The 26,283-nt window shown below is 38.8% G+C and overlaps 1 protein-coding gene across 1 annotated transcript in view; it reads left to right on the forward strand.

Moving 5' to 3' along the window:
* Nucleotides 1–26,283, forward strand: part of DMD (dystrophin) — a 1,232,979-nt gene that overhangs the window by 302,560 nt on the left and 904,136 nt on the right. The window contains exon 7 of the mRNA XM_075717957.1: nucleotides 11,871–11,989. Coding sequence (XP_075574072.1) covers nucleotides 11,871–11,989 — 119 coding nt within the window. The remainder of the gene's footprint in view (nucleotides 1–11,870; nucleotides 11,990–26,283) is intronic.

Genomic DNA, 26,283 nt, shown 5'->3' on the forward strand with positions numbered 1-26,283 from the left:
CTACCTTCAATAGAAGTGAAAAAGACAGTCTCTTGCCCAGTAGTTAGTGCATTCATCTGGGAAACAGTAAGTGTGCATTCAGACTCTTTGAGGCAAGTCTCCAAGACGTACCAGTTGTCTTCTTCTAGACTTTAATCACTAAGTTATTCTGCAAAACTCTGAGGAAGACCTAATGTTCTCCAAAGCCCTGAGTCAGTCATTTTAAAGATGAATCTCTGTGCTTAGTGTGTCCTCTCTATTGATTTTTGGTGACTTTGCACTTCATGTTCAGTATGCAGGAGCACTGAATTGCCCTTCAAGATTCAAGATGCAATCAATAAAATAGGTACACTAAGACACTCTTGAGTGTTCAGGAGCACCTAGCTCTACCCTATAAGAATAAAAAGCCTTCTCTAAGAAGCATTGACACCTAATTTAGTTACTCTGAAATGCAGGTACCTACTTATTGGGTATCAGACTGTCTTGGCTTCATGCCTAAAGAGGACAGTTTGAATATACACTTAAGAAAAGTTGATCAACACCAGTTTACATGAAATCTCAGAGAAACCTGTTGTCTTACACATCCTATGCTTTAATATTTTGTGGTTTACGTACATAGAACGACAAGCTCTCTGAAGACAAACACTTTTGAATTTAGCTCCTCTGTTTTCCCTGTTTGTTCTTCTGTTTCTCCAGTTCTCCTGTTCTACTTTGTTCTTTTCCATTTCTCCATAAAGTTAGGTCCAGATGTTCTCTTCTATTTCCTGTCTTCCTCTGAGTTCCTTCCTCTGCATTTCATTAATTCACTTTTTCCATTGTCTTTTGCCTCCTTCATTATTGTCCCTTTCTAAAATAGCTTTCAGTACCTCTCTTTCTCCCAGCATTTTTTATTTTGAAATGAGCTCTTGAAGAAAAACAAGGATTTGTTGCTCTAACTGTCAGAACAGCTACGGTTGTCTTTATGATTACTTAGGAAGTAACATAGTACATACATAAAATACACTGGTGGAGAAAATAATTTTTAAAGATTTAAAACATGTTCGTCATTCCTGAAACCTAAAGGACTTTAATGATTTAATTGTCAAAAATAGTCTTTACTGCAAATAGTAGCTCCTCCTTTTGACACTGAAGTCTTTGAGTTTAGCCTTTCCTTCACGTGTATTTCAGAGGTAAGCCATAAGCCTTCCATGTTGCCCCTCAGGCTGTAATTTGTGTGCACCGTCTTCATCACATTTAGATGTTCTCAGGAATGGAAGCAGAATTAGTCAGAAGAACGGCTAACCATAGTTTGAAAATCAGGTATGATAATGAACTCATATGGTGGACCTGCTGCCTGGTGTGTGTATTTTTTACCAATTCTAGCACTATTCCTAGACTGTCTGCTACCAAAAAAAAAACCTTGATAAAACAAAAAACTCTCCAACACTGAAAGAATGATGCTAGCCAAATTTTTCCATACTATTTAGGCTATCTGAAAGTGAGGGAAGATTTTCTTGTAGCATTAATTTCTTTTTAACATCTATAGGAATCAGTCTCTCACAGTATGCAAACATTACATTTTCTTTTCTAAACTCAGTCGTATTTCATTTGCTTTTAAAAACAGTGCTTCATAATACTTTTATGGTATAATGTTAAGAATGGTATTTTTTCATAAAGTAGTAAGCTATTAAGATCAGTTACTATGTGCTGTGTTTAGTCCTACTGTGTATCTAAACAACGCTAGTATTTTTACAACTATTTTTTTTTTCAAAATCATTCAAGCCTTTTTTTATAAATGCATCAAAATACACACTACACTGTAGTCTCTGTGTTGCCTCATCTGAAATATTGGCTGAGCATTCGAATTTTTAAGTTGTAACTTACTAGAAATAGATCTAATTAACATTCTACTTTTGGAAAACAGTATGTACAGTAAGCAGGAAATTTTTAGTGACACTTTTACTGTGATTTCAGGAAAATGAAATTAACTTTTTTGCAAACTTAACTTTTTGAAGCTCACAGCAAATAATGGCGAATAATTTTGAAGGAAATACATATAAACTTTAAGCAACAGTATACACTATGTTTACAGTAATTTTTGTGTCTTTGAGTTATCCTTCATAGCTTTCATGTTCAGCTTCAATTTACAGCTTCTGTTACATTTTTGTTGCACTAGCTTTGTAGGCAGATCCTTGTGAGGGTAGGGAGGGGGGAAGGAGAAGAATAGCAGGAGGAAGTTGATTGAGTAGATAAAGATGGGAAATAGACTTACATCTGTTTTTGGTTTTGATGTGAACATACTCTGGAGTTGCTACTAACAATGTATTCTATCTGTCTACCTGGTCTTTAAAAAGGAAAAAAACCAAACCCTCAGCCTCCCTTACATCATGTTCATCTGCTTTTCTGAGTATATCATTCAATTTGACTGCTAAATAGTATTTACCTGTTTCACCATAAAGTATCCAGGCTGAGTGATTGTGTGAAACGTTTGAGGACAGGCGCTGCATTATAGAAAATATCATTAAATTCATCATAGTCAAGGTCCTCATTGTCAAGGAATAAACACATTGGAAATTTGTTATAACTTGGTCTTTCTTATATTTATACCACTGTTATGTTTTAGGTATCTGCTCTCCATAAACATCCTAGATAGTACTAAATAATCTTTTTTCATGGTTCAGGTGCAAAAAGCTCAAACATGGAGGAAAAAAGAGTTAAGGCAGCCTTGTTGAATTCCCACAACAATATACATACACAAGCACAATGACTCGAACTCCAAAATTAAACTCCTGAGACGTGGAAGTCTTAAATGCTATTATTAAGGAGAGGATACTGGCTTTACACGAATTACCAAAAAGATGTAATATGGTTCCTTTTACTTTCATGGTTCATAATAATGAAATAACTGCATGCCTTAAATAATAAAACAAAATCAAACCAATCCCTATCCTCTAAGTGGTGATATTTTCATTTTTCTTATATAATGTTTTCAGTGATGGGTAGGTGGCTTTTTGGTTTTGGTGTTTTTTTGGGTGGTTTTGGGGGTTTTTTTGGGGTTTTTTTTGAGAGGTTCAGATAGTATTGTGGAATTTGTATCTGGATGAATATTCTCCTTGAAGGGATTAAAAGAAAGAGACTAGCATGAAGCACTAACTATGTCTACATAATACACTGTGAGAGCAGTACTCTCAGTGGGAAGCTTTATCTCTTATAGTCTTTTAACCTGCCATTCCCTTGCTTACGGCTGACTGTTTTGTTTTGATCAGATATTTCTAATGCCCTTTCTGTGCCATTTTACAAAGGGGTTACTTTGAATAGATACTCCCATTTGTATAATCACCAGCTCTCTATGGATATTTAGGCTTTTTAGCAATTGCCTTTAAATCTGCATGTGAGGAGCAGTGGAACATGGCTTACTTGGCAAAGCTGCAAGGGCACATCAGTGAGCCCAGGGTGCAAATTTTCAGAATATAAACTTGGGATTTAGTTCCTTGAATGGTATATTCTGCATTGAACTGAATAAACAAGGTAGCAGCTGTGGAGCGGCACCATCACCCTAGGAATATATGGAAACTAAAATATTTTGCTAAGGAAGAGAAGTCAGCCCTGCTACAGTTGAAACTCTCCCCTACTTCAGGCTCCAGATCACAGAGAGCTTTGCCTGTTTATTTCTTGTAATCTTTTTCCTCCAGATGGATATCAGAGAGAGCTTTGCCTCTTTCCTCTAACTTAGAGGCTTTTTTTTTTTTTTTTCTTTTTTCCTCTGGCCCTTTAATCAGGATTTTGAAGTGGGAACAAGTGGCATTCATTAGCTTCCTCCTTGCTTCTTTAAAATGCTTGAACTTAGGCCAGGTGACTGCCTTAGAAATGAGCACTTCACTGCAGCTGTTTCTGCTTCAGGGTGGCAGAGTGGGGAGGGGAGAAGGAAAATGGTACTAAAAAGTGGTCCTGGATAGAAGCAGCAAAAGTTTGTCTTCAGCAAGTTAAAGGAAAAATAGAAGTAAAAGCAATGGTATAAAGAGGTATGAAAATACTTTTAATTTAAGAGGTCATTAAGTTGCATGCTAGTTACTGGCTCCTGGTTTAATTGTGAGAGTACTGAAGATATATACAAGATTTTCTTGTATAATTAAAGCTAGAACAACAAAACCACCACTTTTCTCTTGAAAAGGACATGGTAACTTTTATGATCTAAATGTAGCTCCTTTCTGCATACAGTGATGGCAAGTATTTGTGAATTAGATCTGTAAGTTGCTCTTTTGCTGAATTATTTTATCGTGCACCAATTCTAATGGCATTATAACCTTAGCTAGTTGTTAATACAGCTTAAGAAAATGGCCTGTTAAAACATGCATGGTGTTTCTTTGTGATGTTCATAGTTGCCTTTTTTAAATTCTGTTTTGCCAAAAGTTATGTAAGTTATAAAGGTGGTTGTTTTAAAGGCTTGTGCTACTTTAGAAATGAGTCACTTCAGAAATTCTGAAGGAATGAAAACAATATATTCTGTGATGCCTTCAAAAATGTTTCACTTCCTTCCTTCAGAATTCTCCCTTGGGATTGTATGCTTTGTTTTTCTTACTTTTCTTGAATCTACACGTTTGCAAAATTCATTATCTCTTCAGGTTTCACTGACATACGCATCTTAAGTGAATTAACTTCAGGTTCATATGGAAAAAGCTTATTTGAATGAATAAACATGTTCTTTAGTAAGTAAAGAAATCAACCCCCAGAAATTCGGTTTATTTTTTCTTCACTGCTTATAAGCTCTTGTGGGTCTTATTTGGTCATAGTATCTATATCTACACTTGTGAAAACTAGCTTTCCATTTTTGACAAAGATGTTCCTCTATATAAAATCTTGTAATACCAAATGAGTCATGATTGTGTGAAGGTAATGTGTTGCTCTGAGCAGCACAAGTGTGATTAGAACTTCAAACGAAATCCCTGCAAAAAAAATTTTTGGGGGAGGTAGTCCCTCAGGTAGCATTCTTTTCTTCCCTTGTTCTCAAAGCTTTTGTCACTGAACCATCTTTTGACACCCTAGTCTCTGTAGTATTTGTGCAATACATCCTTGCAGAGCTTTTTAAGAAAGTCGTAATAGATAGCTTTGTGGTTACTACAGCATCCTCTTTGCTAAATTTGGTGTATGAGCCTATGTATCCTATGCCATGTGGCAGCCAAAAAGTGTTAAATTTGGAGAGAATAAAGAATTGAAGAATATTCATATTCCTGTAGAGTAAGGTGTAGGAGTGTGGGGTTGACCCTTGTCACCCAGGGGTGCAACTGAGCACCCACACAGTCACTTGCTTGCTTTTCCCCCACCCTCCCCCAGGACAGGGAAGAGAACAGGAAAAGCAAAGGCAAGAAAACTCATGAGTTGAAATAGATACCGTTTAATAGATTAAAGAAAGAATAGAAAAGCAAGTGATGCAAAGGCAGTAACTCAGCATCTCCCACAAGGAGACTGATGTCCAGGCAGTCTCCAGCAGCAGCCACCTTGGAAGACAAAATCCCCCAACCCCCCTTTTCCTTTACCCCAATATTTATTGCTGAGCAAGTTATATAGTACGGAGTGTCCCTTTGGCCAGTTTGGGGAGCTTGTCCTTGCTGCGTCCCCTTCTTGCCAACCCCCAGACTACTCACTTGAGGGAGGTGGTGGTGGGGGCGGGGAGGGCAGGAAGAGAAGGTCTTGATCCTGTGTAAGCACAGTTCAGCAATAGCCAAACAATTGCTTTGTTATTAACACTGTTTTAACCACAAATCCAAAACACAGTACTGTATGGACTGCTATGAAGAATGTTCATTCCATCCCAGTCATACCCAGTACAAGGAAGATGGAAAAAATTGTGCAGACATAATTTGTATTTTGAAAATGCCTGTGTTTCAATATACAAACCAGTCTATGAGATCACAGACTTAATGTATCCATGACTAGAAACAGAGATTATCACCTAAGTTTCCTCTCCCTTCCCTGTCCTGCCTCCAGCCAAACTTAATATTGAAGTTAGAATCATAGAATCATTTAGGTTGGAAAAGACCTTTAAGATCATTGAGTCTGTTAACCTAGCACTGTGATGTCCACCAGTAAACCATGTCCCTAAGCACCACATCTACATGTCTTTCAAACACCTCCAGGGATGGGGATTCAACTACTTCCCTGGGCAGCCTGTTCCAATGCTTGACTACCATTTCCGTGAAGAATTTTTTCCTAATATCTAATCTTAAACCTCCCCTGGCACAGCTAGAGGCCGTTTCCTCTCATCCTACAACTTGTTGCTTGGGAGAAGAGACCAACACCCACCTCACTACAACCTCCTTTCAGATAGTTGTAGAGAACAGTGAGGTCTTCCCTCAGCTTCCTCTTTTCCAGACTAAACAATCCCAGTTCCCTCAGCTGATTCTCATAAGACTTGTGCTCTAGACCAGCTTTGTTGCCCTTCTTTGGATGTGCTCCAGCACCTCAGTGTCTTTCTTGTACTGAGGGGCCCAAAACTGAACACAGTATTCAAGGTGTGGCCTCACCAGCGCCGAGTGCAGGGGGACAATCACCTCCCTGCTCCTGTTGGCCACACTATTCCTGACACAAGCCAGGATGCTGTTGGCCTTCTTGGCCACCTGGGCACACTGCTGGCTCATATTCAGCTGGTTATCAACCAACACCCACCAGGCCCTTTTAGCCCAGGCTGCTTTCCAGCCACCCTTCCCCAAGCCCATAGTGTTGCATGGGGTTGTTTTGACCCCAGTGCAGGACCCAGTACCTAGCCTTCTTGAACTTCATACAGTTGGCCTCAGCCCATCAATCCAGCCTGTCCAGATCCCTCTGTAGAGCCTTCCTACCCTCAAGTAGATCAGTGCTCTGGCCCAACTTGGTGTTGTCTACAAACTTACTGAGGGTGCACTTGATGCCCTCATCCAGATCATTGACAAAGATATTAAACAAAACTGGCCCAAATACCGAGCCCTGGGGAACATCACTTGTAACTGGCTGCCAACTGGATTTAACTGCATTCACCACAACTCTTTGGGCTCAGCCATCCAGACAGTTTTTTTTAACCAGTGAAGTGAATGCCCGTCGAAGGCATGAGCAGCCAGTTTCTCCAGGAGAATGCTGTGGGAAACAGTGTCAAAGGCTTTACTGAAGTCCAAGTAGACAACATCCACAGCCTTTCCCTCATCCACTAAGTGGGTCACCTTGTCATAGAAGGAGATCGGGTTAGTCAAGCAGGACCTGCCTTTCATGAACCCATGCTGGCTGGGCCTAATCCCCTGGTTGTCCTGTATGTGCTGCGTGATGGCACTCAAGGTGATCTGCTCCATAACTTTCCCTGACACCGAGGTCAGACTGACAGGCCTGTACTTCCCCGGATCCTCCCTCCAGCCCTTCTTGTAGATGGGAGTCACGTTTGCTAACTTGCAGCCAACTGGGACCTCCCTGGTTAGCCAGGGCTGCTGATAAAGCATAGAAAGTGTCTTGGAGAGCAATTCTGCCAGCTCCCTCAGTACCCTTGGGTGGATCCCATCCAGCCCCATAGACCTGTGTGTTTCTATAGTGGTGTAGCAGGTTGCTAACCATTTCCCCTTGGATTATGGGGGCTTTATCCAGCTCCCTGTCTTCCAGCTCAGGGGGCTGGGTACCCCAAGAACAACTGGTCTGACTATTAAAGACTGAGGCAAAGAAGGCATTAAGTACCTCAGCCTTTTCCTCATCCTTTGTCACAAGGTTTCCCTCTGCATCCAATAAAGGATGGAGATTTCTCCTGAGCCCTCCCCTTGTTGCTAATGCATTTATAGAAACAGTTTTTATTGTCTTTTACGGCAGTAGCCCCATTAAGTTCTCGCTGGGCTTTGGCCCTTCTAATTTTCTCCCTGCATAACCTCACGACATCCTTGTAGTCCTCCTGAGTTGCCTGCCCCTTCTTCCAAAGGTCATAAACTCTCCTTTCTTTCCTGAGTTCCAGCCAAAGCTTGCTGTTCAGCCAGGCTGGTGGTCTTCCCCGCTGACTTGTCTTTCGGCACATGGGGATGGCCTGTTCCTGTGCCTGTAAGATTTCCTTCTTGAAGAATGTCCAGCCTTCCTGGACTCCTTTGCCCTTCAGGACTGCCTCCCAAGGGACTCTGTCAACCAGGCTCCTAAACAGGCCAAAGTCTGCCCTCTGGAAGTCCAAGGTAGCAGTTCTGCTGACCCCCCTCCTTACTTCTTCAAGAATTAAAACCTCTATCATTTCGTGATCGCTATGCCCAAGACAGCCTTCAACCACCACATCACCCACAAGTCCTTCTCTGTTCACAAACAACAGGTCCAGCAGGGCACCTTCCCTAGTTGGCTCACTCACCAGGTGTGTCAGGAAGTTATCTTCCACACACTCCAGGAACCTCCTGGACTGTTTCCTCTCTGCTCTATTGTATTTCCAGCACATATCTGGTAGGCTGAAGTCCCACCCACGAACAAGGGCTAGTGATCATGAGACATCTCCCAGCTGCATATAGAATATTTTGTCTGCCTCTTCATGCTTGTTGGGTGGTCTGTATCAGACTCCCACCAGGATATCTGCCTTTTTGGCCTTCACCCTGATTCTTACCCACAAACACTCAACCCTATCATCACCATCATCAAGCTCCAGACAATCAAAACACTCGCTAACATACAGAGCTACCCCACTGCCTCTCCTTCCTTGCCTATCCCTTCTGAAGAGTTTATAGCAGTCCATTGCAGCATTCCAGTTTGCGAGTCATCCCACCATGTTTCTGTGATGGCAACTATATTATAGTCTTCCAGCTGCACAATGGCTTCCGGCTTCTCCTGTTTGTTGCCCATGCTGCGTGCATTGGTGTGGATGCACTTCAGTTGGGCTATTGATCCCACCACCTTTTTGCAGGGAGAAGCCCTAATTGCTATGTAACCATTCTCAGGCGCTTCCATGGTTTCTAACACATCAATATGCCTTGTGTCTTTGCTGCCACATGGATCTCCATCCCCTGCCTCCACAGAGATGACAGACTGAAGGGCCTCGCTAGCACACTGTCCCTCAAACACTCGCATGATGTTCCCAGGCTTATCTCTAGTGAGCCTGCTTTTATCCCTTTCCCCCTTCAAATCTAGTTTAAAGCTCTTTCAATGAGCTCTGCTAACTCCTGCACAAAGATACATTTCCCCCTTTGAGACAGGTGTAACCCACCTGTTGCCAGCAGACCTGGTTTTGTGTACACCGACCCATGATCAAAAAACCCAAAATTCTGCCAGTGACACCAGGCTCGGAGCCAGGAATTGATCAGCTGGCTCTTCCTGTGTCTTCACTCATCATTCCCTGCAACTGGAAGGATAGAGGAGAACTCTGCTTCTGCCCCTGATCCCTTAACCAGTCATGCCAAGGCCCTGAAGTCTCTCTTGATTGCCCTCGGACTTCTTGTTGCAATTTCATCGCTGCCTAGCTGAAAAATCACTAGTGGATAATAATCTGAGAGCCATACCAGGGTAGGAAGCTTTCTCTTTACATCTTTAACCCGGGCCCCAGGGAGGCAGCAGACTTCCCTAAGATGTCAGTCCCTTCTGCGTATTGGGCCTTCCATTCCCTTTAGAAAGGAGTCTCCTATGACAGTGACCTATCCTTTCTTCTTTATGGAAGTGGTTTTGATGCAGGGCCTAGGCTGACTTAACCTCAGCGACACCTCCAAGCTAGATGAACCATCCTCCTCATCATTGTTCGGTTCCACTTGCAGAGGCTGGTACCTATTATGCAAGGGCACCTGGGAAGGTGGGGCAGTGGCAGAGGAGACGCACCTGCTGCGCCAGGCAGGAACTTGTTGCCGTTGCTCCCTACCCCTTAAGTCACTGTCTTCAGCCAGGAGTAGAGAGGATAAGGAATCCTCTGCATCAAGCGTCCTGTCTGCCTGACAAGCCTGTCCCAGGGAAGGTAGGGTGCAGTTCCACTAGTCTCTCTCTCGCACATCCTGGTACTCCCCAACCTACTCACCTTCTCACGGACCTCTGTCACTAAGCGGAGGAGTTCCTCTCCCTGGGCGCACCTTCCACAGGTGTGCTCGCTGCTGCCATCCCATGCTGGCGTAAGAGCAGGGCACGCCCTGCAGCCCCACACCTGGGTGGCAGCGTGTCCCCAGCGGAGCTGTGTCTGGGAAGCTGCATCACTCACGGTGGGTGCAGAGCTGAGAGAGGCTTCCATGACTTTCTGCCGGATGGATACCATTGCTCCCTGGTCGAGCTGGCAGAGCTTCAGCGCCCTTCCTGCACGCCCTGCCACACGAACTGCTTCACAAACTGCCGTGCCATGCCCTTGCTGACACACCACGGCCTGCTTGCCCACCCAGTCAGCAGCACTCCCTAAGGGCTGCTTTTATATGTGTGGGGGGCTCAGCTGCCATCGCTCCTGCTCCTGGTCCCGTCAGCTGCTGTTGCGTGAGCTGCCAGCTCTCTCGGCTCCCCCTGAGGTTCCCCCGGTTCGGGAAACCACCCCTGTGCACCACGCTAGAGCACTGTGCTGCGGATTGTGCCGGCACCGGAGTTGCTCACATCAGTGAGTTGTTCCGCATGTGGGAAGGAGAAAACTCTATTTTTAATTAATGTTTAAGAACCTCTGCATAGAGAAGCAAAATACCTTAGAATAACTTAATTGTTACTATGTAAATCACTCCCCTCTCAGAAAAAAATTGGACAGCAAAGGTGCGTGACTGGGAAATTACTACTACATAAATGGGATTTTTCCTTTGCTCTCTTGACGTTATTATACTGTGGTGTAGTGAACATTTTTGCCATCTATTATAACTATGAGAGGCTGTTTAAAATTAAGTTTTAAAATTAATAAAAATGTAAGTAGATCTGTCACAAGTAATTGCAATATTTTAATTTGTGTAAATAACATACTTGATTTATCTGTAGGTAAAATATACGTTTAAAACTTTTCTGATTTAGAACACTATCAAAATCACAAATAGTGTAGTTGTTTTTCTTCGTATTATATGCACATTAATTACAGAATACCTAATTAAACTTTTTTTCCTGTGTGCCTGATAACAAATTCTGATCTCCTAACAGATAACTCTCAGATGAAATGCCAAAGATCACAGCGTATCATCATTATTTATATTGCAAATAGTGCAAGTGATAATACAAGGGCTCAGATTGTGTATCTGAGCTATAATTCAATTTTGGTCATTATGTCTTTTCCTGCAAGAGCATTTAAATTGTGCTCTAGTGCTTTTGCTCCTATCAGCTAAAACCTATGATTTGACTACAGTTTTAAACTCATCTGAAAAGTGTGTATTTTTATAAAGGTTTTGGTAAGAAAAGTGGCATGTGCAGCTATGCTGTGTGCAGTCCCAGGTCATGAATTTTTGAACCTGTTGACCGATTTCAATCGGATATAACAGCAAGCTGGTAATCTCAGAAGCAATTACGTTCTTAGAAATAGTAAGTGAAGTGAAGTGAAAAACTGGTGGCTGGAGAGCGGAGGAAGGCTGCAAAATTACCTCAGTAGTTATCTGTCCTGCTTGGCCTGCCACGAGGCAGTCCCAGTGTGCACAGCCACAGCACATGATCCTTCTCACCCAGGCACTCTTCAGGACTGGAATTGGGGAGCAAGCCCGCTGCGGGCATGGTGGGCAGTGACAGGAGCAGAGCCCTATGGGTGAAAACAGGCGGTTTGGGGAGTGAGGTTATAGGCTGTTGGGACTTAGTGGAGAATAAGAAATGTGGTTAATGTAATGGTGATGGACGTAGATGAGTATAGGATGCAAACCCATTAGAAACCAGGCTTCATTAGTTCCAGTGCTGATTGAACAGTTCTGCCATTAAGAAAATAAAAAAATAATAGGTGATCCTGATGGATAGCCATAGAAATATATAGTTAAATCTAATGCTAAAAAAGAAGAAACTTACCGTTCCTCTTATTTTTGCTTTAGACCAGACCTATTTGATTGGAATGCTGTTGCTTCTCAGCAGTCGCCTGTACAACGATTAGACCATGCCTTCAACATAGCCAGGCAACACCTGGGCATAGAGAAACTCCTTGATGCTGAAGGTTAGTAGAAATTGTGTTCTTTTCTCTAAGTGTAAAATGAATTTTTCCATGCATTTGATAGTAAATTAATTTGACTTTTTTGCACAATAATTTAACATTTTGCAAGATAAATCATGAACTGAAGCAAAATCCTTTATTTATGTTTTTGTGTTACCTTTTTGCTCTACTGAAATAGCAAAAGAACTGTCTGCATGTACATGCTCTAAAGCAATTTTTTTTCCAGCTTTGGGGCCAGAGTTTTAATGTGCATGCACTGAATTAAAGGTATCTCAATAAGTAGCTGATTTCTGTTTCAAAGATTTAGAGCGTTTGCAGCTTTTATATCTTCTGGAAAGATCATGAGTTCAAATTACCTTTTAATATATATCCAAAATGTGTATTCAAACTCTAGATACCCATATCTTTAAAATAGGACTTATACATCTTCTGCGTGTTGAAATTTTATCAGGATGACATGACTGGTACCACTATCATTTAGTCTTATGTGTAATAGACTTGCCTATTTTACCTTAACTCTTGCTTTTGTACTGCCTTATGCAGTCATGTTTGAGAAGTTCCTTGTTTTTCACATGATCCTTTTATTTTGTCTATTTCTGTATATCTTCTGCCCTACTTTCTGCATTGCTGAGAGCCTAAGTAATTTTCCCTCAGAGAACATTTCTAAAACATTCTTTACTACAAAGCAATGTTGAACAGCTGTTGTATTTCATTTTTATATATGCCTGTGTGTGTATATATATACACACACACTGTCTTTTTCCACACCATGATCCATATGCTATAGTTTCATGCCATTTCCTACAATTTGCCTATTAAGCCACTAATATGTGCAATTTCCTATATGTTTGTCCTGTTCTCGGCAGCTCACTTTGTGGTGAGTTTCTGATAGGAAGAAACAGAATTTAACAAAATGTAAAAATGAGTCTAAAACTTAGCATCGGGTCTCTTAATGTTTAAATATAGTAGCACATGTCTCAAGATTGAACTAATAACCTTGTATCCCATATATTTAACTAGGAAAAATACATGAAAAAACTGTCTGCTTATACTGTAGTTAAACATCATAAGGCTCTCTGCTCTGTGACCTTACTGCTTTGTAGAGTGAAAAACTGTTAGAGGAGATGGTTTAATGCAAGACAGTGATATTTTGCCCTGTGTAGAATTAAAAGAGGAGCATCTCAAGCAGTGCTCACAATTGGAGCGGCAAGTAAGATGTGAGAGTCAAAGATGACAGGGACTTGCTACCTCATAGGTGAAGGCTTTGTGAGTGCTTCCTGAGTGTCTGTCTTGTGTGTAGTCAAATAGTTCCCCTTGTACCAGCAATGTATGGGGTGTTTGTAGTGGAACTTGTGGAAGAAATGCGCAGCAAAACCATTACAGCATTGCTTGCTAGTACACTGTCTTTCATCTCTAGAACTGAATTTGTGTGAACCACTGGAGGAGGAATAGGCTTGCTATGTGCTAAAGCATGAGATGCAGCTTGTAAGCTCTGAATTAGATTGGAATTGAAAACTGGGTTGCACAACTGAATAGATAGAGTCACAGTCTTTGCTATAATTGGTTGAACTTAATTCTTGAAATAGATTAGAGAATAAGTTATTTTCTGTATGCAAAAGTCACTTTTGATTAGACATTTTATTCTGCTTTTGGCAAAGATACTTGCAGTTGTTTAGCCAACAACTGAAAAACTCTCAAACATTGGTGGTTTTCCAAATGTCTGGTGTAATTATTTGCTGTTCAGTGTTGTAAATCATGGTGCTTGCCACTTATTTTTTTTTAATATACAAATAAAAAACTGCAAACTTTTCCAAAGCAAAAGTAAATTCTGTACCTATTTGAAAACATATGAATTTGTGGAACTATAACAATTTGGTTCTTTATAATAAATCTGTTCCTAGACTGAAAAGTAAAGTTACTGGTATGTAAGTGAGGAATCTTGTTTGAAGGTTCCAGCATACTACTTCTGTAATTTTACTTTGTATATTTATCAACTTTCCTAATTAGATACTCACATATCTGTTAACAGCATATTATGGAGCAACACTCTATTCTCTGGCTGTTAATAAAAACTGCAAAATGCTACTATATTAGAACAAAAAGGGAGTATGCATTCAGTGGTGAAACATTCTTTTAATGTAACTTAATATTGTCAAAACAGCACACATGTATTTTGTGAACACTTTTAAAATTTGTTTCTGTTAATTAAATATTTGCAGTCTCAATGTTTTGAAAATATTACCTAGAAAGGAAGCTGCTATTCAGTAAAGCCCTGTTCTTCTGCAACCTTATACAGTAGTCAAAAAAGAAAGGGTTTGGGGTTTTTTGTTTTTATTCTGAAGTTACTGATGATTAATACGTCTTGAAACAGATGACTAGGGAGTCTGTCTTAGCAATTACATTTTGAAAAGTAGATATTTTTGTTCAGCCAAACGTTGGTTTTCTAGGTTATATATGAAGTTCGTTTGTTTCTGAGGTTGCTGATATTTCAAGTCTGTCCCATGAGCAGCTTTTAAAACACTGTGTCAGAATTTGATCTCCATTTCAATCACCAAAGTGGTTAAGATATTGACTGTGTTTAAGTATTTCCTGTAAAAGCCATGTTGTGTAAGTTAAAACTTTTGTATTTTGATTCATGCAGAGATGATGGTTCTTGCTGTTTTCCTCACTTATATTGACTAGTGGGAATGCTTTTTTTACATCAGCAGTGTATCTTAAAGCAGGCACTTTGCTTAGTTTTTAACCAAGTGAACTTAACAAAACCTGCACTAGCCAAATGTATTTATACTGATGATGCATGCATCTTAAAACACAGATGAAAACACTAGGCATCTCCTGTAAAAGGCTTCGTCTGTGTCCTTTCATCTTAAGAAATTCTTATTTTGTGCACAAGTCCTAAAATAGTTTGAGAAAATCGTCTTGTTCCTGTTTTGATACATTGACTTTGTATCTAGTCTATGAAGCTTGATAATATCTTCACAGAGTATGTAACCTTACTAACTTCCTCTTAAAAATAGCAAGCTGTATGTCTTTCTGCTTGTAGCTTTCCTCTAAACAAAATTAGCTAAGGAAAAATTGTGATTAATCAGCTGTTATCTGAACATACTCTGTTTTGATATAAATTCCCAAAATAGGCTACATATGCAGCATAGAATAAATTCTGCAGAGCTGTTCTGCAATGAGAATGTTCATAATACTGGGGGGGGGGAGCAAACAAACTTGTCTGCAAGAATAAGATACATGGTAGGAGCTTTATTCCTACATTTTCCCTTTCCTGTTCAGACAGAAAAGGTGAGAAAGCTGACCCCATTCCACAGCAAAAAACTTAAATATATGTTAGCTGTTGGTTATTTGTTTTGTTGTTGTTTGGTTTTTTCCACTGATGTTGAAAAGGTGTGTAGAAAAGCATAAGGGACAGGTTTATTTGCTCTCTTCTGTCATGAAAAAGCAGTGGAAGATTCAGCTCTATTCTGGATGCGGGAGTTGAATGTACATTAAGTTTGTTGATGATACTAAACTAGGAGGAGCTATGGGCTCTGTTGAGGGTAGAGAGGCCTTACAGAGCGAACTGGATAGACCGGAGAGCTGGGGAATCACCAACCATATGAAATTTAACAAGAGCAAGTGCTGGATTCTGCACCTGGGACAGAGTAATCCTGGTTATATGTACAAATTGAGGGACAAGAGGCTGGAGAGCAGCCCTGCGGAAAGAGATCTGGGGGTTTGGGTTGATGACAAGTTGAACATGAGTCAACAGTGTGCCCTGGCAGCCAAAAGGGCCAACCGTGTCCTGGGGTGCATCAAGCACAGCATAGATAGCTGGTCAAGGGAGGCGATTGTCCCCCTCTACGCTACACTGGTGTGGTCCCACGTCGAGCACCATGTGCAGTTTTGGATGCCTCAATATAAGGAGGACATCAAACTATTAGAGTGTGTCCAGAGGAGGGTGACCAAGATGGTGAAAGGCCTCAAGGGCAAGACTTAGGAGGAGTGGCTGAGGTCACTTGGTTTGTTTAGCTTGGAGACAAGAAGGCTGAGGGGTGACCTCATCGCAGTCTACAGCTTCCTCAAGGGGGGCAGCAGAGGGGGAGATGCTGATCTCCTCTCTCTGGTGACCTGTGGTAGGACACGAGGGAATGGAATGAAGCTGCGTGAGGTGAAGTTCAGACTGGACATTAGGAAAAGGCTCTTCCCTGAGAGGGCGATTGGTCACTGGAACAAGCTTCCCGGGGGAGTGGTCACAGCACCAAGCCTGTCAGAGTTCAAGGAGCATCTGGGTGACACTCTTAGTCATATGGTCCAGTTTTAGGTAGTCCTGCGAGGAGCAGGGAGGTGGACTCGATAATCCTTATGGGTCCCTTCAAACTCAAGATATTCTATGATCTTTTTGACTGAGTTTTCCCAATGAGTGAAATGTAAGCAGGCTTATATGTCTATCTGGTGTTCACTACTGTAGTGTATGAAAGATAACAAGGGAAAAAATAAGAAGGTGTGCGGGAAATTCATGGATGGTAGAAAGTGTTATATGGAAGAAAGTTAATAAAGACCTAGAGATTAGTGAGCAAGATTCAAAAGGGAAAATGTGTTTACAAATTCAACCTTTTAGGCCAGAGTATGCCTACATAACTCACAGTGACCTTTTATTGTGAGACATTTATGATTATACAGCTAAGATGTTTTAAATCTTGATAATGCTCTCTGTGATCCTTTCAAAGAGAAAATAGTTCTTTTCCTTTGGTTGGTCAAAATTAATATTTGTGAGCTTCCAGTCACGTCTCATTCAACTCAAAATACCATGCAATGAATATTGCCAAACCCAGGTCATTTTAATAGTGATTTTCATTCAGATTTGAATGGCAAAGCTAGCACGTGGAAAATTTCTGCTACAGTATACATATATAAATATATATATAAATATACACAGTATATATAAAATGTGTAATTTTTTAATGTTTTGCCTTTTTTTTTTTTTTTTTTTTGAGACCATTACTCTTGGTACAACTAAGGAAAATGTTCGACTGTTTTTTCACGCCTTTGCGATGACTGTTGTGGTTTCTGAATGTAAATTTGAGTTGCTGACTTTGGAAAAGATTTTGCTTGATTGTTTTCTGTATAACTAACTCAGGCTGTTAATCTCTGACTGCTCTCTTGAATTTAGAGTATTTTAGAAATAAATAATACAACCCTCTGAACATTTTTCTTTTAACAATTATAAACTTAAAGTCTTCAGGTTCCTACATTCCTCACTCAGTATTCTAAGTTGTTATGTACGGGGAACAAGTAGTGATGGAGATATTTGCCGTCTTTGTTGGTATGGGTTCACTTCAGCTAATTTCAGAAGAAGACTTAAAATATCTTAAGTGAATCAACCAAATGATGATGACATTAGTAATTATAACTCGTATATATGAAAGTTTGAACAATTGATCAAGCTGTTAAGATTATTCTGTGTCTTTTAATAACATTTAATTACCCATACCTGTGGTTACATCTTTTAGTAGTTATATGATTCTTCATGATCGTTTTAGCTGTATTGCAGTTGTGGAGGAATATGTTCCAGCCTTCACATACAAGCTTCAGAAAATATACTAAAGGCTACTGTGTTCCTTTTTGTGTGTCCGCTTTTTCATGAGCGTCTTTTTAAACATCACCAGGTAAAGAACAGGACAAGCAAACGGCAACAAATGTGTTATGGTCAGCAACACATAGTAGATACATGTTATTGGCTCTATACTGACTTTTACTTTTTACTTTGGGATAAAACACACATGCCATATAGAAGCAGAAGGATCTTTTGAGGAACAGTACGGAGTGCTCTCTCAGAAACTGAATCTGGGAATACATCTGAGCTGTGTCCTCTTTCCCCTTAAAAATGACTGAGTGTGAGTGTGGTAGCAGAGGCAGGAGCAGCAGGAGATGAAGTGTCTGTGTGCTGCCTTCTAGCAATAAACATCTGATTTTTGGTTTAATGAACTTGTCCCTGCTGTCATTTTTCTGGGTCTTGTGCTTGTTTGTGCTAGCCTGATAATAAATAGACTGTGAAATTGTATAATGGCATTTCTGCTCTCCTTTTTAGGTGAAGCAATTATCCAGTTTCTTATATTTTACTGTGTAGCCTGATAAAAACTTCGTTTAATCCATCCCAGTCACATTTTCCGTATTTTTCCTTAATTTGCACTGATGACATGAGTTTTTGGCACCATTATTAAGTGATAATGAGACTCAGTTTTCCATTTGATAACTTTTTTGTTTGATCTTGACTTTACATATTTCTTATCTCAACAGTAATGGGTTCTACCATACCTGTAGCACAGAGAAGAGGGGAAAAAACTGTCAGCATTGTAATTGATGAAGTTGTTAACCCTGTCTGTACCCAGTAGCTGTATACAGTGGTAGTACTCTTTTTCAGTTCATTATATTGCCCTTGCTGATATGGCTCATGTCAAGGGATTATGAGAAGATACTTGTTTTCTGTCATGCCCTAAAATTTAGAAATGTTTTGTCTAGTATGCTGTCAGTGTGGGGGATTTTCTTTTTTTTTTTTTTTAAAAGACAGGGGGAGACAAGTCACAAGAGCTATGTTTGATATCATACTGCTGAGAATAGTCAAGGAAAATGCCGGATCAAGCTTAGAAATCATTATTTCAGTTGCACAAAATCCTTATAACAGTTAGAAAATAAAATAGGCTCCTTTTGGTTCTCAAATCCTGGAATACTTTTGGTCAAATAAGAGGAAAGTCTACAGGATTCATAATAATGAAGTTAATTGTTGCAGGATGTTATTACTGAATGTTACCCATACATACTTGGACAGCTTTAGGTCTGGAGCTGCCTTTTAAACTAATGCCACCGACTTGGTACCAGCAGTAAATTTTCAGTTGGGAAACTGTCATAGTGTCTGGTGTCTGTTACACAGCTATTTAGGAAAACAAATGCAGATCTGCAGGGGTCTTCAGTCCTATTAACAATTTAATGATTTATCAAGTTGCAGGATTGCTGGATATGTTATTTATTTTAGTCATATCTTTAGTGACAACAGAAGATTGTGTTTGAGAACTGTCTTTGTATATTTGCTGGTCTGAATATTCAATATTCTGTCAGTATTTGATGTGTATATAAGCTAGGTTCTGCAAAACAAAAATACCTTTTCTGAGGATCAGAAAAATTTACATTAATAATAAGGCATCAGTTATATATATATTAATATCTAATTTCTGGGTTGCTTTTGCTTCTATTTCAAAAGTAACAATATAAGGTGCAGTGTAAATATATACTCACATAAACTATCAAAGCCATTGTATCTAATTTGTGTTTCCTGAGCACTATGACCTGCTCTGTTGAGGGTGTATTCTCTGCAACTGTGTATTCTGAGTGTTTCTGGGGAATGTATGATTAGTGGATGGTTTTGGTTCAGACACTGACTTCTAAAATTATGTCCTGTATCAAGCTAGTCAGTGAGCAGTTGTTAGCTCTTAGCAGTACTGTGCAAAACAAGAAAAAGATAAATCCCTTAAATGGAGTTAAGAACTAATCATGTCCCCTCTCCCTGCTGTTTTTATTTGAGACCTAAAATTCTCCTTTTTAAAAAAAATACAGGAAAAATGTGTTGAATTAGTCCTTCAGTTCTTGTTCATGTTCTCGTATATGAATTCTGCTTATCTGTAAGCATTCCTTCTACTGGAACTACATATCGCAGGGGTGGACTTGCATTAACATTGTTGAAGCATTGAGGTAAAACAGTAAAAGCACAACCTTTTAACTATTACTTTACTGTTTGTCAGTACAAATTGCAGCTTTAAGTGCTGGATAGATATGTCATCATGTCATATCATGTACTTTCTTTTTAGTTTGTAACACAGCTCTGAAACGCAGAGCAAGCAAAGGGCTGTGGAAATACCTTCAAAAATAATGGTGAAAGTATACAATTTATTGGCTATGTAGTGCAGTAGGTAAAATTTTATCTGAATGAATTTGTAATGCAAATAGGTTTTTCAAGTGGTTGCTAGTTTGATCTATATTCCTGCTGTAATATTTTACTTTACAGTTCCTTTTAAGAAATATTTGCCCCCCAAGTTAAACTGCATTTCTTATTTTCCTACTGATCAGATGAAAGTCCTGCTTTTTCTTTGCAGTCTCAAGCAAACAGAAATAGTCAGCAGAAATAGTAAATTCACTAGCCTCCATCTAAACCCACTTTCTCTTCCATATTTATGAATAGCTTTATTACTACCTCATTGACCTGTGAGCAATTTAATTATCAAGAGACTACTCAACAATCAGTAACATTTACAGGTTTTCTTTGAAATAAATGACTTGAAGGGTGCTCCATTAAGAGACTCAAGGACAAAACAGGCCTTTCCTCTTATCAGTGGGAAAACTTAGAATAACTGGGATTTAACTGGGACCAGGGCACATACGTTACAAAAGAAATTATAAGATTTTCTATCACAATGGGTTTGTAGATTATAATATAATTTGAAATACTGAACTTGAATTATGAAGAGCTCTCTAGTAACTTTGCATTGTAGATAGCTCAGCAACCTTTAGAAATAAGGATCAGTATATGCAAGGTCTGAAACTATTTGGAACGTAGAACAGATCATGTGATATTTCTCAACAGCTTATTCTATCAAAAAGAGTTGAACAGGTTTCCTCAGCGTTTAGACTGTGAATTTGACTCTGAGTCACGCAGTCTCTTGTTGAACATGTAAAAGATAAGCATCTTGGTAATAGTGTAGGCAAGATGTAAAAAAACAATTCCATGTTGTCCAAAATATTCCATATTTTCTTTCAATAGTGAAGACTATTATCTTTCACCCTCAGAGGAAGAAGTAAGCTATTATATTTCCAATATGTAAGCCAGCACAGAAGACCTTTGCAGAGAAAGTTGAATTCAGCGGTTTTCTGGTATACTACTCTGGGAGAAATTGTATATGGTAGCTGGTGACACCACTGACAGTTCGACCTTCTAAAAATAATATCCTTTACTTCTATTTTCAAGCAATGGAGATTTTTGAAGTCTTATATTCTGAAATAGTTACATATGACTGTTTTTTTCATTAAGAAAAAAAAAAATAAGAAAAAAGGGCGGGGGGGGGCAAGATTTGGGAAATGTTATTTCCTTGTATTTTTTACAAAGATTCATTCTTAAAGATAATGCTAGGGAATAAAAGCAGTCAAAAGGCCTTGTATATGAAATAAGAATGAAGACTGTAAAAGAGTACACATCCGATTGTATCTGCTTTGACTGGGTAAGGAGCTCTGCATATGTTTTAAAGGGCCACAGACCTCTGTTGCCTTGTCATCAGGAATGTTATCTCCCTGTTTTAATGAAGCCCAGAGCACACAGTAATGGAAAATGCATTGGGGCTGTCAGTACGCTACTGAGTAATCTCATCATTGTGAAATGTACTCGGCTGAGTGTATTTCTCAGCTGAAATGGGTCAAGGGATCTTTAACACTGTGAATGTCTTTTCTATATGCCCTGTTGTTGCTCTGCTTCAAGTATGTTCTGTGAGTAAGACTGTTTTGTGTATGACCTCAACATATGTGTCACATAAAAGCACATATGCCATCTTTTGGACTTCCAGTAATGCTTTTCTGTTGAAAGCAAGGAAAATAAGGGCTGTTGGAAAGAGCCATGTGGTAGGAAAACACATGTGAACAAAATTTGTTAGCCGGAACTTAAAAGTTTTTTCTCCTCTACAGATATATTTTTACAGCATTGGAGATCATAAACAATAGTTATTGTTTTGTCATGCATCAAATAGAAATGGGAGAATAGTCCTTTTCCTGCGGATCTTCTGACAAAGGAGGAGGTTTGTTTCTGTGCATATAAATAAAAAGATTTTAAAATGTAGTTGTTCTTCCCTTGGTCTAATACTTTTCTTCTCACCATCTCACCAGCCTGTTTTTTGGCATATTTTTCTTTTTCTATTTTATGGATTTATCACACTTTACCACTTCGTCCCCCCTGAGCACGCACACACACATTGAAAACAGTGATTTTCTAAATATTCCTTTTCTTGATTTCAAAATGCTACTTCTACAGATAGCCTCCTGGTCCTGCTTAAGCAGACCATATCCCTCCCCGGTGCATGGTCTTTCAGCTAGCTACCTGTGGATTTACAGTTCTCCACCTTGTTTTGTTGGTGGTTTTTTATTTTCCTGAGTTCTTTATAAATGTTTGGGTCTATATTAATATTCTGCAGTCACAGTGCCTCAGAACTGTCTTGTCAAATTGTAATTATTAGTCTGCTCGGACAAATAATCACATAGTTTTTTTGCCACGATATCACATTATGTGTAATTTTCTGTTCATCATTACTAGTGCTGTGTTTTAGCATTGTTTTTCCAAATAAATCATTTCTGTAAGTGTGCTAAAATATTCATCCAGGTTCAATCTTGTTTTATTTCCTTCCCAGATTTCTCATGTGTTTTAATTGCTTATATATTGTGTCTTCCACTGGGACTTGCTATGCCCCTAAACCATGCTTTAAGCTAAAATTAATGATGTTTGTTTATAGCATGCCTTTTTTAACTCTGTAATTTAATGAATGAAGCCCTTTGGAATTGTGCACGTAGTTCTTGGTTGCTGAAAATAATTACTAATGTAAGACAACTGAGAAGAGATCAATTAGAACAGAATTATGTTGTCTGATGCATCAAGACAGAGAATAAGTATATACTAGCCTAAAAATCACAAAGAAAGGAGAAGGATTATTTAGGTAAGCACTCAATATATAGTCTGACAAGTTTCTGGTGGTGCATAGCAATGCATATATCTTTACTGGATATTTTGTCACATGATAATTTAAAATATCCAGTAAAGTTGATACAGTTGAGCACTGTAGTTGCTCAACCAACAAAAATTCTATATTAGATTTTATATAGATTTCATTTGAAGTAAGGAAATTTATCTGTTAGAACAGGTTTTAATCTACTTACTGTAACTGAAGAGTAGTTCTTCCAACTAAGAATAGACTCAGATCAGAATATTCTGCTTTGATCTTAGAATCCCAGTTCCTAAAATAATATTCCCTAATCTGTACCTTCAGCATTGTAATATATGTACAAATGTATGTACAATTTAAAAAAAGGCTTTCTGAAAATAGAGATGGTTCACATGAAGAGTTGTAGAGTGTGGGAGATGACACTTGGAGTTTAATACACTATAAAAAATCTAGAGGAGAACTTTTGCTTAAAATTAATCAAAAAACCTATTTGGTATCTTCATAGCTGTCCTGGTTTTGGCTGGGATAGAGTTAATTTTCTTCCTAGTAGCAGGTATAGTGATGCTTTTTGGATTTAGGATGACAATAATGCTGATAACACACTGATGGCTTAGTTGTTGCTAAGTACTGCTTACACCAGTCAAGGACTTTTTCAGCTTCCTGTGCTCTGCCAGATGCACAAGAAAGTGGGAGGGGGCACAGCAATATTATTACTTATTTTCCTTCCTTTTCTGTCCTGTTACACTGTCTTTATCTCAACCCACAAATTTTACTTTTTTTTAATTTTTTTTCCTCTTTTTTTCTGATTCTTATCCTCATCCCACTGGGGAGGGGAAAGTGAGTGAACAGCTGTGTGTTGTTTAGCTGCCTGCCAGGTTAAACCACAACAACATCCTTCAGTTTTTTGATAACTGAAAGAATTTGGTTTATTTAGAAAACCCATAAGCAACTTGCAATATTCCACTGCAAAGATAGCACTATCTGCCTGTCTGTTAATGTTGATTTGAAAAGCTGCTAAGGAGATTACCTAATTTAAGAGAAGAATTCATACATGTATCTTGAGACTTCTGGATTTTTAATTTGGTCACAAACAGAAGGATGATTAAGATGTTGACTTGCTAGGAATGAATAACATTAATTGGTGACATGTTTGATTAAAATATCTGGATTTGAAATAGAATAGCAGAAATGTGTTAATGACTTAGACTCCCTTTGAGACATGCTATTCCCACTAACCCTCCAAATACAGTAGAGCACACTTTCAGCCACACAAGGATTAACCACTTACTAAAACCTGGTAGTAGTTTAGAAGTTTGAGTCAAGTTAGCCAGTATGCTGAGGCTTGTACCAGGAACAAAACATTGACTTATGTACAGAAATGGATTACTTTGCTTAAAGGTGAACACCACATAAAGATAGTTCTTTCCAGGTTGTGACTGGAAGTTCTGAGTGTTTCAGTTTTGCTACTCCAATTTAAAAAATAATTAAAGTAAAAAAAAAAAAAAAAAAAAAGGCATAATTTTGGTAATGCAGCAGCAGCATGCATTTGCTTCTATTTAAACTCTTGGTAATATCCTGATATATCATTTTAGACATGCATACAAAGATGCACACACAAAAACCTTTTTTCAGAAGTTCCCATGAAACTGTAAGGCAAAATCAGTGATTTCTCTCTAGTATCCAAGATTTTTCTCTGGTACTTCATTTGTGTACTTTCTTTCTTGTCTGTGTGAAAGTTAACTGCTTGAGTGCGGGGAATGTATTAGACTGCATAAAGCAGAATCCAGGCTCTACAATTCTGAAATTCCAAGTCTGTACATTGAAGGGAGTAATAAATTTTCAGAACTTAATTAAGATGGTGGACTAATCATTGTTTTAATCCTGCTTCTTAAGCTTATGATTTTAAGTTGTGGGATTTCTTGTTTCATTGATGAATTCTTGGTAGCTTCTGTTACACTGCTTCTCATGCTAAAGAATGGGTTGATGATACACCGTGGAATATTTTAGTGAGAAATAAGATTTCACAGTGGCAAGGAAGGAGAGAGACAGAAATGCTGACAATTACAGAAAATAACATTAGGAGCAAGAAGAATCTGGGTAAAATTTATTATCAAAAAAATACCAATAGTAATTTTTTTTCTTTTTTTACATCAAAACCATTTGTAGTGAAAATAAACTTCAGTCTGTTTAAAAGTGTTATCAGTGACTGGTAGTGACGTGCTCTAGTTCTAAAAGTTCCCTTCAGCTGAAACACTTTCACTACTGTAAAAATTTAATTCTTCTTTTCTAGATGACAGACTGTCTCAACATGCTGCAAAAGGAGAGAGAAAGATTAACAAAGAATTTTTTACTGCAGAATATGAAATATTGTGTTGAATAAAAGAAACCTGAATATCTGCATGCTGCTTTCTTTATTCTCTCTTCTATGGGCCAGATCTGAAGACCTTATTATTTGAAGGAAGTGAGTTTTCAAACAGTCAAAAATAATCTTCTCCATTTCAGTACAGAAGAGATGGCAAAGCTTGTCTTGAATTTAAAATTCTCCAAAGGAATGAGAAAAAAGTATTTCTTAAATTTACTTAGGGCATGAATACTGTGACAATTGCAAGGACTGCCAGTTGGAACAATAACCCAGCAAAAGTGGCTTTTGTTATTAAAACTTTTTAAGAGTTAAACATCACATAAAAAATGTAGCGGCCCCTGGGCTTGAGCTTCAATGCAATAGTTTTTGTTAAGCTATAGAAATTGTAGCAGTTTTGTGAAATGGGGGCAATACTGTCTGACTATACAGAGTTATAATAATAAAACCATCACTTAATGTTAGGATATGTACAGAACTTGCTCAAATTTTCTTTGAAATAATTCTCTCCAAAGTAATGAAATAATGTGCTAGACCTGATAATTTCAATTGCTCATTCCCTGTAGAAACTTTTTCTAGTTTTAATAAGGCAGTTACTTTGGAGACATTGTGTCAGTCAGGAAAATAAGTTCTGTGTGGGATTCATGAGAAAAGTGGTCATTTGATTCAGCTATTGTTTTTAAGCAAGTCTTATGTGTAGAAGTTGCTCCTATCTGCAACAGCCTGCTTCTCTGTGAAATAAATCCAAAGATGTGCGATAAGTTCATAAAACCTGTAACCCATGGCCTCTGCAGTTAAAAAGACAGAGGCTGTCAGTATAAAAGACAAATGCTGGTTCTTGGTTTTTTGGGGGGAGCAGAGGAAAAGGAGGGCTTTGTTCCAATTTGCAAGTTATCATTTACTTCCCATGCAGAGAGGGAGATTGCACAGTCTATTTGCTGTAAAGAAACATTAATTGTTTGAGTAAGCCATCTTGCAATGACGGGTGTTTCTGGGTGTAGCCATGGTAATAATGTGGTTTGTTTGCCATGCAAGGTCCACTGGAAAGGAATAAGATTTTGTTCTTTCATTGGCAGGTAAATAGAAAGGTCATAATTTCCGCTGAAATACACTGATTTCTCTTTAGAGGCAAACTGCCTCTCTGTTTTCCAGTTATGGAAATGCTGATAATTGTCATAGCCAGAAAAAGTCTCATGTGCATTAGG

This window comes from Pelecanus crispus, chromosome 1, assembly GCF_030463565.1.
Source record: "Pelecanus crispus isolate bPelCri1 chromosome 1, bPelCri1.pri, whole genome shotgun sequence".
Taxonomy (NCBI): Eukaryota; Metazoa; Chordata; class Aves; order Pelecaniformes; family Pelecanidae; genus Pelecanus; species Pelecanus crispus.